The 13,796-nt window shown below is 32.1% G+C and overlaps 1 protein-coding gene across 1 annotated transcript in view; it reads left to right on the top strand.

Moving 5' to 3' along the window:
• LOC127738201 (uncharacterized) overlaps positions 1 to 13,443 on the top strand; it is a 47,753-nt gene extending 34,310 nt beyond the window's left edge. Inside the window, exons 2-3 of the mRNA XM_052249356.1 lie at positions 10,804 to 11,029; positions 12,758 to 13,443. Of these exons, the coding sequence (XP_052105316.1) occupies positions 10,804 to 11,029; positions 12,758 to 12,889 (358 nt within the window). The 3' untranslated portion in view covers positions 12,890 to 13,443. The remainder of the gene's footprint in view (positions 1 to 10,803; positions 11,030 to 12,757) is intronic.
• Positions 13,444 to 13,796: the final 353 nt, after the last annotated feature.

Raw genomic sequence — 13,796 nt, 5'->3', positions numbered from 1 at the left:
TGCCAAAATTGTAATGATTTACAATAAAAAGAAAATATTATCCTCCACACACACATGGCCAAGATAACACTGATATATAATTTCTTATTCAGTTGAATTAATAATTAGAATAAAAAATTTCTAAGGTTCACGTATTGTCTTTTTTTTTTTAAAAAGCAACTTGTTTAAGATACGTTATACAAAAAGAACAAGGATACATATGTAGCACCGGTTGGATTAACATGCTGTACATGCACCTGTTCAATCTTGAGTACCGTATGTTGACTTTTTGGTGTATTTTCCGATTTTGTTTCGATTCGTTGAGCTGCTGTGTCATTGACGTATACTTCACATATCTTTTTATTCATACATTTATTGATTATGCATAATTCCTGAAAATTTAAGTGATTATATATAATAACTAAAGTTTCCAGTGATAATACAAAATCCCTGAAAATTCAGGAATTAAACACATTTACTGTAACATATATACAATATTTACTCATATATTCTGACAAAAATAAATGTTTAGAAGAGATGACCAGCATCAAATTGTGGATGTCTGTTAAAGGCACACATTTACCTTTTGTTAAAAGAGTAGCATTATACACGGGGGTCATACTTTAGATTAGCAAGTTCAGGATCAGTGAGACCAAAAAATAGGAATTTCTGTAAAAGTCCACTGTTATTTACAGATATAGAAGATACCGAATCATCTTTGTCAAAGCTTCAATTGTCTCTTTCTTTGTTAAAGTCACAGCTGTCTCTTTCATTGTTAAAGCTACAGCTGTCTCTCTCTCTTTGTTAAAGCTACAGTTTCTCTTTCTTTGTTCAAGTCAAAGCTGTCTCTTTCTTCATCAAACCAACAACTGTCTCTTTCTTTATTGAACTACAGCTGTTTCTTTCATTGTTAAAGTTTCAGTTGTCTCTTTCTTTGTTCAAGACACAGCTGTCTCTTTTTTTTCAAGCCAAAGCTGTCTCTTTCTTTATTAAACCAACAACTGTCTCTTTCTTTATTGAACTACAGCTGTTTCTCTCATTGTTAAAGCACAGTTGTCTCTTTCTTTGTTAAAACTACAGCTGCCTCTCTCTCTCTCTCTTTGTTAAAGCTACCATTTCCCTTTCTTTGTTCAAGCAAAAGCTGTCTCTTTCTTTATTGAACCACGACTGTCTCTTTCATTGTTAAAGCCAAAGCTGTCTCTTTCTTTATTTAATCCACAACTATTTCTTTCTTTGTTAAAGCTACAGTTGTCTCTTTCTTTGTAAAATCCACAGCTGTCTTTTACTTTGTTAAAGCTACAACTGTCTCTTACTTTGTTAAAGCCACAACTGTATCTTTCTTTGAATAAGCCAAAACTGTCCGTTTCTTGGTTCAATCCACAACTGTTTCTTTCTTCGATAGAGCCACAACTGTATCTTTCTTTGTATAAGCCAAATTTGTCTCTTTCTTGGTTAAATCCACAACTGTATCTTTCTTTGAATAAGCCAAAACTGTCTTTTTCTTGGTTAAATCCACAACGGTTTCTTTCTTCGATAAAGCCACAACTGTCTCTTTCATTGTTAAAGCCACCGCTGTCTGTTTCTTTGTTAAAGCATCAACTGACTCTATTCTTGGTAAAATCAAAACTATCACTATATTTGATTAAAAGTTAGTTGTTGGTGGCTTAAAGTTGTCATCTTAGGTCATTTGTAGTTTGGAGGCGGCTCAAGAGAGTCGTCTTTGACCATTTTAATCATGTGTATCATCATTCATATCATTATCTGTAAGAGTCATTTAAAATTTTTATCTAAACATTACCAGTTTCAAATGGTTTGTGTTGCTAATGTTTTAACGTTTAACTTTGAAAATATGATTCTCTTTCTAACAACAGACGGAGGGTTAAAAATTCTTTGAAAAATATCTGGCACAAGATAAAACTTTAAATGAAGTCATAAATTTTGAAGAAAATAACAATGATTAAAATTTTCACTGGTGATTTTAACCCTAATTTCTTTTCAGTCGATTTCTGTCAATTTTTCAGCAACCCTTAAAGACTATATAAACAAAAAAATAAATGGAAAGGCAATGTGCGGTGGTGCGTTTGTCATGTGAAATTTAAGAGTTGCACCCCGTTGTACAACTGCAGTTGGGAAATTTTGTAGTTATGTATAATCAGAACGGAAAGTTGCCTTCCCTATGGTGTTCTAAGAATCAAAAGAGAGGCGAAAGATAGCAAAGGTACATTCAAACTCATAAGTCGAAAATAAACTGCCAACGCCACGGCCAAAAAAGAAAAAAAGACAATTGACAATGTTATTGATATAAAGCCGCGTCTGTTGCTGAATTTGCTTTATCTACAGACTGTCTGACGAAGTAAATATTTTCAATTTGTTAAAGCTATGTGCATTCAAATTAATTAAATCTGTTAATAAGAAGACAAATCAAATAACGGTAGCCCAAAGCGTAAATAAGTAGGATTTGTTCAGTTTGAGATACGTCGATTTAAAAGTTTTCATAGAAAATACATCATATAATTCAAAAATATATAACCAGTATAATGTGACAAAAGGATGGTTCGAACGATTGTCCACAATCCTATGCAATGGATGCACTCTATATGATTGACACTGATGTACTTTTATTGAGTGTAATATCTGTCCACGATGGCAATAGATAATATTTGAGTTAACATACATAATACCTGTACAACTTGCAAGACAAAAAATAATTCATTGCTGTTAACGTAACGTCTAGCGGAAAATATTTGATGCATGCTAAGGACGACAAATAGAAAAAAAGAGAACTTATTTCCAACTAGAGTTGTTGTTTTGTACTTCAAATAAGATAAACAGATAGATCGGATAGTTTTATACAAAATAACGTGTGCATTAATTATTGAAATATTTTACATTCAGTTACGTTCATTTTGAGATGAGTTTCTGTTCATCGAAATTTGCGTCTAAATATATATATATATAATACTGCAAGCATGGGTCGTTTGTATCGTATACTAGTTATATGTTTGACATAAAGTTCTAGACATATAACTAGTGTGTTAGCGGACACGATTCAGTGTATTTTGCATTGTATTGATCAAAACTCCTCAAAAGCATTTCAAGAAAACAGGCAAAATACATTGTGTCATCTCACTACTTTATTCAGCATTTAGAATAACAAAGTACCGGATAGAAACATTTCCTGTGGGTTACGTAACAGCGAGAACACGATATCATATCTTTAATGTACTATCAATCATCTAGTTATATGTCGGTAATTGAGGCTTGTTAATGCATTAACTATTATAAATTAACCTGCTTACAATTGACTAATCATATTTGGCTGTACTTGTTTTTAATTTAATTATATTAAAGGGTCGGGATAATCTTATTTTGTGAGTTGCTGATTGTGGAAGTTTTGATTTATTTTTTTAAGCGTAATTGCAAAACATATTTTTTTAACTCATGTTGTTGGTTAACATTTTATATTCATCGCGATAACGAGAAAACCTTACATAAAAATACATATTTTGAGTTCGTTAAATTTTTTTCACTTAGGCAACGACAGTCTTGACATATAGTTTTTGTAATTTTTACTAATGAAGTGGCGTCAATGATTTTCACCAAAAAAAAACTAGTTACATAATTACTTAATTGGCATATGAGTTTAATCATCAAAACTGTCAATTATATCTTTTACAAGTAATGTAGCTGAACTTCAAAAATATGTAAAATCTGTTAGCAAATTCCATGTAAAGTTCATAATACTTCAATTTGTAAAAAAATCACCCAGTGATTTAAGGTGGTGCAAACCTTTTACTTGATTGTCTCAAAGTAATTCAGCAGTGTTTTCATTTTTGATTTTTCAATGAAATAACGCAGCACCAAGTACTGTTATTTCACAGAATTCCTTAAATAGATAACGCTCATGATATAGCATTATTAGTCATATACAACTAAAGGTTATTTCACTTAAGTTGAAATATCCAGACAAAAATAAGATTATACTTTATTGTTATTCCTCTCAATTGAAATATACAGACAAAGAAGTAAACATTTCCAAGTTATAAAATTGTGTTTTTCAAAGTAATCAAATCGAATGATTTAACCATAAAAGTTCCAGTTCAAGAAACATTCCCATGCATCAACATTTGTAATACTTGAATGACTGTCGTTCTATTTAACGTTCAATGGCAAATATTCCATGCAAAAGTAAAACAAATTGACAATACAGCCAATAGAAAGGTACTGGTCTGCTAAGTGTGACAAGTATGACAAAGGGTAGCAATTCCGTTTTCAGGTATGTAGGATGAGGCATTTTTAAAGCTTTATAAAATTACAATAAAGTGGCTATATTCTGTGTAACTTAACTAAGTCTTAGCAATTAAAACAAACCCTATATTTGTAATAGTCGTCACAATATCTTTTACAGTAATAAAACTTTTAATTTGCTAAAATAAAATGCAAAGAAATGATTAAACCGTTACGGGTGATAGATACGCTTATTTTGGCAGTAAATCTTTATCCATACTTGTGGTGAATAAGAGTTTATTTAATGGTGAACAGAAATAAAACTGCTTTCCTAAAATGTTGTCTATAAATCAGTAAAGGGAGATATTCGTGCGCCCACGTAAAACTGGTTAATTTGACTGAGTGTGATCTCGCATGGCGGGTGGTGCATGCATACCACGAGACGCTTACCTTGTCTGTCGACGAATCCGGTCTCGGTCCTTTTGAACTGCATGCAAATTCCTGAGTTTGTGTTTGTTACCTTGATTTGTTTCATAGACTTCCTTTTCGATTTACGAGATTTTAACATTGGTAAACAACTGTCGGCTTTTAATAAATCCCACTATAGTTTGCTCGCGTGCCAAAAGAGAGGCGAAGGATACCAAAGGGACACTCACAAGTCAAAAATAAACTGACAATACCATGGCTAAAAAGAAAAAGACAAACAAACAACAGTACACAAAACACAACATAGAAAACTAAAGACTGAGCAACACGAACCCTACCAAAAACTGAAGGATAAGCAGATCCTGCTCCACATGTGGTACCCGTCGTGTTGCTCATGTTAGTAAAAACCCGGTGATAAGTTTAATTCGGTAGGTCACATTCCGGGAAAAGGGGAAGGGATTGTATTTACGACAATTGTAACATATCCGTTGTCATCCGTGAAACGGATATTCCATAGCGGTCAACCAACTCGTGATGGCGTCCGTAAAATTTACGAAGAGACGATTTCAACTTCACCACTTGGAACTCTTGTTTTAATAGCGTCCTTGTGAGCAGCAACCCTCTATCAAGGAAATCATGATAGGAAATACAAGCCCGGTATTATCGTATCAACTGGGAGATATATACTCGGTATGCAGGTGCTGCTGGAATGTTGCTACATAGAAATGGGAAGTTCATAATTGGGAAGCTTAAATCATCTCTTTTGTCGTAAAGTTTTGTTTTCAACCGACCATCATTGTCAATTTCTACATGTAAGTCAAGATATGAGACCGACTTAAATGTATCTGTTGTATCCTTTATCTCAAGTTCGATGGGATAGATGCTTTCAACATAGTCACCAAATTTTGAATTATTTAGTGAGAGAACATCATCTATATAGCGGTAAGTGGGGTTAAATATACTGCCTACTTCTTTTCTTTCTTCCTAAGAAGTTCCAGCAAGAAGTCAGCCTCATATGAATAAAGGAACAAGTCATCAAGAAGAGGAGTACAGTTGGTTCCCATAGGAATGCCGATTATTTGTTGAAAAATGCGTCCTCCAAACGTGATAAATATTTTGTCATTCAAGAAATCAAGCATCTTGATAATGTCAGTTTCAGAGAATTTTTTGTTTGAATCAGAGTGATTTTTTACGAAGTACGATTTATCCAGACAAGAAACTTGTATCTCCGTAGGCCATCCTTTTTCATGAAACAAAGCATGACCAACTCTTTCAATTTTTCTTTTAGCTTGGAATGGGGAATACTTGTGTAAAGTGTAGAAAAGTAAATGTTTTAATATTATTGCAAGAGGAAAGTGTCTTAGATTGTATGTACTCTAAAAGATGTTTGGATTTTTTTAGTATCCACATCTGATTCACGCCACTTCTAGAAAAGGTAGTTTCACAATAACTTTGAAACCCGGCTTTGGATTGCTGATAAAATTGATGTTAATAATTTAGAAAGTTTCGTGGAGCATTTGGAAGACCCAACAATATAACGTTGTTTGTAAGGGCACTTATGTAGTTTAGGTATCCAATACAGTGAAGAAAGATCCAGTTCTTCATCTTTGGTTGAAATTCCAAAGGACCTATGATTATCCAGGATTTTCTCCTTGGTAAGTGTCGTTGGGGGTATATGTTGAGTTTCCAAGTGGATTGTCAATATTAGTACCTAATTCATGTATCAAGTAGTTTATGTAATGTGATTTACACACAAAAACGATGTTGTTTGGGGATTTATCTGCGGGGACAATAACACATTTGTCATATTTGTCATGGAAGTAGAACAGGTGTTTTGCCAAATTTGGGTCTTTAAAGATTGATGTAGCATAGGTATTCATAGACCCATTCAGTTTTTTAATTCTGATTTGTATCATTGCCTGGCATAATCATCGACTGAATCCATCAGTATTTTGAAGTTGTGTTTCCAATTGATGGATTTAGGCTCACGATATTTCGGGCCTTTGGTCAGGTTATCTGGACTATGTAATGTTTGTTGATGTTTTTGTGTCTTTTATTTCCAGAGGGATCAGGTGGTTGGTCTGTTCCAATTTTTTTTCTAATTCCTGTTATTCTTTATATGTATTATTCTTTAATTAATTTGTATTCCGATAGCTATCATTCAGATAAAAAAATAATTATCTTACCACTTTTGTCCATATCTGTTGTACGATATTGTTATTTCACTAGTAATGTTGCAATAAAGCCAAGATTTATTTATTGTGGAAATAGAGATCTATAGAAATAGGTCATAGCAATTACAGATTCATATTACGTCTCAAATTGGAGAAAAATATGATAAAAGGAATATGGCTAAATGTGATTGAAGTTCATTAGATAGTATATACACTGATGACAGATTTATTCAGCTTAGTTTACAAATCTTGTCCTGCAATCGACCAATTTAATATATATCAGATAGTCCAGTTATCGCTAGGGCGTGTGTGTTTACATATGCTTGACATGTCTGATTAAGATTCAGAAATATCTTAACTCGCGTGCTCGTATATTTAAGGATAACGAAATCAGTGATCCATATTTTAATTAGATTGATACTTGACTCGACGTCGTACTCCATCTCCATGTATCTACAAGTGGAATTATCGGTACTGAATCGGCTTTATAACAACCAACATACAATTTATTTTAACCTTTTTCGTAGAAAAAAAGATTTTTAGATGAAAAGATACAAAAATAATATCTGCTAAGAGTTAATGATCTCGACTTAAATTTGAAACTCTGTAGGAAATACGTAGAAATGTTTAGCAACTCTCAGATTTCATTCCAAGAAATTTAACAGATATTTTCTATACATTTATAGCATATACTAATCACAGCTGCAGATACTCCAATGATTTTTAAAGCTTTTTTATTCAGTGCTAAAAAGAATTCCTCAAGTCATAATTTAGAAACACAGTTCGAACGCAATAAACTATCCTAGTATTAACGCTACACCGGAAAGCGTAAAAAGAAAGTCAGTTATGATAAATGATTTATAACGAGTAACAGGAAGTCAGCAATCTTTTGCCGATATTGAACTGAAGACGTTTGCTTTATATGATTCAAATACACAGAAAAGCAATATGTCTATTTCTTATTACTTACAGGCAAATTGAACGATTTTTTATTTATTTATTTCAGCGTTAATTTAAAGAAGTTTTATTAACACTTAATAGTTTTAAACAAAACATGTATTTTTAATGTTTATGTTTTGAATGGGTTGGCCACAAAGCTTATGATAAATATTTCAGAGAAGTAAATCATATTCATGCAATGTTTATTGTTCCTTATTCTAATCATCTAGCCAAATAAAAAGACAATTATTTAATGCATATTCAGACGAACCAGTTTAAAAGCTACTAATCAGTCAAAAATCAATACGAATAAGGAAAACGATTTAACGAACTCTAAAGTTAATGCATATTTCTGAATTCACATTTATCAGGAACACTAGGAGAAACAGAAGTAAAAATACATCGGAGAGAATATACTCTAACTACGAGAAACAGACGTAAAAATACATCGGAGCGTATATAATCTAAGTTAACTACTAGAAACAGACGTAAAAATACATCGGAAAGTATATAATCTAACTACGAGAAACAGAAATAAAATACATCGGAGAGAATATAATCTAACTACGAGAAACAGAAGTAAAATACATCGGAGAGTATATAAACTTTCTACGGGAAACGGACGTAAAAATACATCGGAGAGTATATAATCTAACTACTAGAAACAGACGTAAAAATAAATCGGAGAGTAAATAATCTAACTACGAGAAACAGAAGTAAAATACATCGAAGTGTATATAAAATAACTACTAGAAACAGACGGAGAGTAAATAATCTAACTATGAGAAACAGAAGTAAAATACATCGGAGAGTTTATAATCTAACTACGAGAAAAAGAAGTAAAATACATCGCAGAGTATATCATTTAACTACGAGAAACAGAAGTAAAATACATCGGAGAGAATATAATCCAACTACGAGAAACAGACGTAAAAATACATCGGAAAGTATACAATCTAACTACGAGAACCAGACGTTAAATGCATCGGAGAGTATACAATCTAACTACGAGAAACAGAAGTAAAACACATCGGAGAATATATAATCTAACAACGAGAAACAGACGTAAAAATACATCGGAGAGTATATAATCTAACTACGATAAAAAGAAGTAAAATACATCGGAGAGTATATAATCTAACTACGAGAAACAGAAGTAAAATACATCGGAGAGAATATAATCTAACTACGAGAAACAGACGTAAAAATACATCGGAGAGTATATAATTTAACTACGAGAAACAGACGTAAAAATACATCGGAGAGTATATAATCTAACTACGAGAAACAGAAGTAAAATAAATCGGAGAGTATACAATCTAACTACGAGAAACAGAAGTAAAATACATCGGAGAGTATTTTATCTAACTACGAGAAACAGACGTTAAATAGGTCGGAGAGTATATAAACTATCTGCGAGAAACAGACGTAAAATACATCGGAGAGAATATAATCTAACTACAAGAAACAGAAGTAAATCACATCGGAGAGTATATAATCTAACTACGAGAAACAGACGTAAAAAACATCGGAGTATATAATCTAACTACGAGAAACAGACGTAAAAATACATCGGAGAGTATATAATCTAACTACGAGAAACAGAAGTTAAATACATCGGAGAGTATATAATATAACTACGAGAAACAGAAGTAAAATACATCGGAGAGTATATAATCTAACTACGAGAAACAGACGTTAAATAGGTCGGAGAGTACATAATCTAACTCCGAGAAATAGACGTAAATATACAGTATATGCAATAAAACCATTACTACATCATCCACTGAGTAAATTTTTAATGACAATTGACGTTCACCGCCCATGTTAGGACATAGTATTTATGGTCATGATTGCCTGAGATATATGTATCTTAATTGGGCATGTATATATGTATAATACTAATTGAATTTTAACTGTACACAAATGTGAACAAGTGTCAGAGCTGTTGTTTTGCAAAACCTTTCAAAACTGTTGGTCCTCAATGCTCTTCAATTTCGTACTTTATTTGGCCTTTTTAACTTTTTTGATTCGAGCGTCACTGATGAGTCTTATGTAGACGAAACGCGCGTCTGGCGTACAAAATTTTAATACTGGTATCTATGATGAGTTTACTAACTGAACTGTCTGCACCTATTTGTACAGATATTTATATTTTAGAATCGGCTCCCATATCTAGTTTAAGTAAAATGAAAAAAAAATTGTTATCAATTGCGCCTTATAAAACCGTGTTTATTCATCCTAAACAATTGTAATAAAATTAAGATAAAAAGGAAATTTGTATTAAACTGGCTAATGAATGTGTCGCCTTTATGAAATATTAGAACGGTCATGGTGTAATTAATTTGGGGTTGAATAGCATAGGATATTATTTTTCGTGCTTGGAATTTTACAACGCAAGATTGTTACAGGTTCAGTACAACAAAACTCGCGTGAAGCTTCAGTTCAGAAGTTCAATCTATATGTATAATGGCTAAATTTGCGGTTTCTCTTGATAGAAAATACAGGTTGTGCAGTATTGTAGAAACTATATTCTCCATATGTAGATTCTACTGGGATAATGATAAATTGGAAAAGAAAGTTCACATTAGGAAAATTGAATTCATATTGTAAAATATCAGCAGCGAGTCAATAAAAGGAAAATTTTTGGACAAGTGAAAAATGTGTGCATAGATTCACATGAAACAACTACCCTAAGAAATACTATCAATACGAATAACATTTTATTGATTCTCTTCATCTTAATATGATCAATTACTAAAGCTTTGCAAAATTGTTCTTTTTTTCTCAGTTTTCTGAATCGACACGTCCGCACTATCATGATTTAATTAAAACATATAACAGGTACTTTAAATCTAAATATACTGGGAAATTAAAAAAATATATATATCATATGAAAAAAATACCCTCAATGTAGGATCATCTCATAAATATAGAATATCATTACTTATGCATTGTATAATATGAGTTGTTGCTATGTCAATTTCAGGGTTGGTACAAAATAATCTTAATTTTAGATCAGGATTTGTTATATTATTTGCGTTACGTTTTTTTCCAGATTATTTGAAACCCACCCTGATGTACAGGAAGTTTTTATGCCTTTCAAAGGAATGACAAAGGAAGACTTGCAATACAGCAATCAACTGAAAACACATGCTTTACGGGTGATGGGGACTGTCGATAAATGCCTTGCTAGAATCGATGACAAAAAAAAAGTTCAAGAAATGCTCCATGATTTAGGCTCTAGACACGCTATGTACAATGCCAAAGTAGACTACATTGATGTAAGTATCTTAAAATGAGTAACAATTCTAGTTATTCTTGGAATACTTGACATATATGAGTAAATTTGAAATAAAAGAAAAAAAAATAAACTTATTTGCTATGCTGAGGAGGAAGTCCATAAAACATGACAAAATCAAACGCTCGAATATTTCAAACTCTCGACTATATCAACTAAACGGATCAAATGGACAACAACTGTCATATTCCTGACATGGTACCGTCATTTCCGAAGAAAATGACGAATTAAACCTGTTTTTATAGCTAGCTAAACCTCCACCTTGTATGACAGTTGTTTACAGTAATCTATTAAATTCAATACTGATGACTCACACTTCAAGTTATTACTGTATTTTTCTTAAGAATTGAAATTGCTTCAACTACTATTGACTTGTGTTAGATAAAATACAATAATTTATAATATTCAGATTAATGTAATATACCTGGACAAATTTTAATTGCACACTATAGTATTTCCGAGTTATAGGCTATAAACCGGTGTAGACTAGAATGTATACAAATAAAAATATGTGATATGACTGCCAACTCTCCACCAGAGACTAAATGACATACCCATGGCGGCTTTTAACAACTTTGCTGGCGCCAAACCCCTCTAGCCAGGGAAATATGTGAAACTGTACAACATTAGAACAAAGTTTACTATACAAAACCTCAGATCCAAAGAAAGAACAACAAAAAAACTAACAAAAACACGAAAAACACTAAGTATATATCTGGGAGTACTCGAGGTTACTGAAATCTAGTTCAAAGTCGATAACAACTATACAAAAATCATGTATCTTAGACTAAAAAATCAATCAGTACACATTCAACATCCAATGGATTTAGTGTGTTTATTGCTCTAATATTAGTAAAATACTTAACGCTAAGTTTTACCGCAAAAGGAACATACACAATTTGATTTGTCTACAGGTATTTATTTATCGTAATAATAATTATGATTACAAATTATTCTTGATATTATAGGTTTATTATATTTGATAGGATCATGAAACAAAACCCCTTTAAACATGTTGTATTAATATTTTGCTAGTGCATTTCCCACAACACGAGGCATCTGATCAATAAAGTGTTTCCTTTTGGACGGGACATGACGTATTTATACAACCAGTTCAGTCGAAATGACGCCCCAAGTATGGGTGCTACTGCCGGGACTGAGAATACCGAGTAACCATATTTATACGCCCTTACAAAATTTAGGTTAAGTCTAGGTTACATGTACATACATGTATATCAAGCGCAAAATAGTCCGTGTTAAGTCACTGACACGTTTTTTTATAAAGAGTTATATCGAAGTTCGGTTCGATTATTAGATAAATTTATTGTCTAAAGGCATGAATACGTTTTAACCAGTTTTGAAAACTCCAGTTTCGGTTTTTATGTCCCAAACACTGATACATATATGTATCAAATCTCAGTTGACGATGGCAACATTTTGAGTACAGTACTGCTATCCCATTTTTATTCAATGGTCGTTAAGTATTCAAAATTTAAACATTGAAATACTGCGAAAAGATTAACAAAGATTGCACAACGTTGTTGCCAATAATTCCGACCGTCACCTGTGGAATTGACGACAGACATCATCAAATCAAATTTGGCGTTACATATCCTATAAATGCAATTAGATTATTTTTTTAACAATTAGCGTATTAAAAAAAAAATAAAAAAATATTGTAATCTTGTTTATTGAAAATATTATTTTTCAGTTGATAGGCCCGCAGTTTATATGGGCAATACAACCAGCTTTGAAAGAACAATGGAATAGTGAAGTTGAAGAGGCGTGGTCAGATTTGTTTAAATTGATATCGCAGCTTATGAAAACAGCAATGACATTTTAGAAAGTTATATTTTATTTACAAAGACGTTCCGAAATATTTCAATGCGTTAATGTACTGGTCATAATCAGTTATTTTTTTAAAACACGAATTTCAAATTACTAAGTAAGGAAATTGACAATCATTGCCAGTTGACCTAATAACGTCAACAAACAATCGATTTTAATTTTGACGTCAATGTGTCATTTACCAGCTTCACACAATCGGATAACTTTAATATTTCCTGAAATGGCAGACGAATTTAAAATGCATTAAGATATTACACTGGATAACGTAGCATACACTCTATCAATAAAAGATACTTGGCTTAATGATTATAAAATTTGATCAACAACTTAAATGCTTATAATACCAAGATACTTGTGGTAGACATTAATTATCCATGAAATCTGCCGAAGAAATATGACTGATCATGATTAATATTTGATACAGTGAACATCTCACTACAAAATCATTCATACTCAATATCAAAATGTACCTCTATAATACGAGTTTGTGTTTAAGTATTTTGTTCGTACACATTTTACTATTAAAAATTAACTTTTGCATGATCTCAATTGTATATTAGTTTCAATTAGCCATGGTTATTACTTAGCTTCTATTGTCTTTCGTATTCTTCTACACATCTCCAAATTTCTACTTAAAGAAGTGCCTCTTTTACGGAAGGGTTTTTGATAAGGGCGTTCTTATTAATAAAGTGCGTTGACAAATAAAATGATTCCTGCTGTAAATGCGTCACTCGATTTATTAAACTAAAGAGGTCGTCTAGTTATCCCCCGATCGCAGCAATTGATAAATCATGATTTTGTTTAGTGGTCCAAAACATTCCATTCAAATTTCAATCAATTTCAAAGAGGGGTTGTATATTTATTATCCAGAAACTTTTTTAATTTTTCAAACAATCATGTAC

Source organism: Mytilus californianus, unplaced genomic scaffold, assembly GCF_021869535.1.
Source record: "Mytilus californianus isolate M0D057914Y unplaced genomic scaffold, xbMytCali1.0.p SCAF_4, whole genome shotgun sequence".
In the NCBI taxonomy this organism is placed as follows: Eukaryota; Metazoa; Mollusca; class Bivalvia; order Mytilida; family Mytilidae; genus Mytilus; species Mytilus californianus.
Note: the sequence above shows the minus strand (reverse complement) of the source record. Positions and strands in the feature narration are given on the sequence as shown.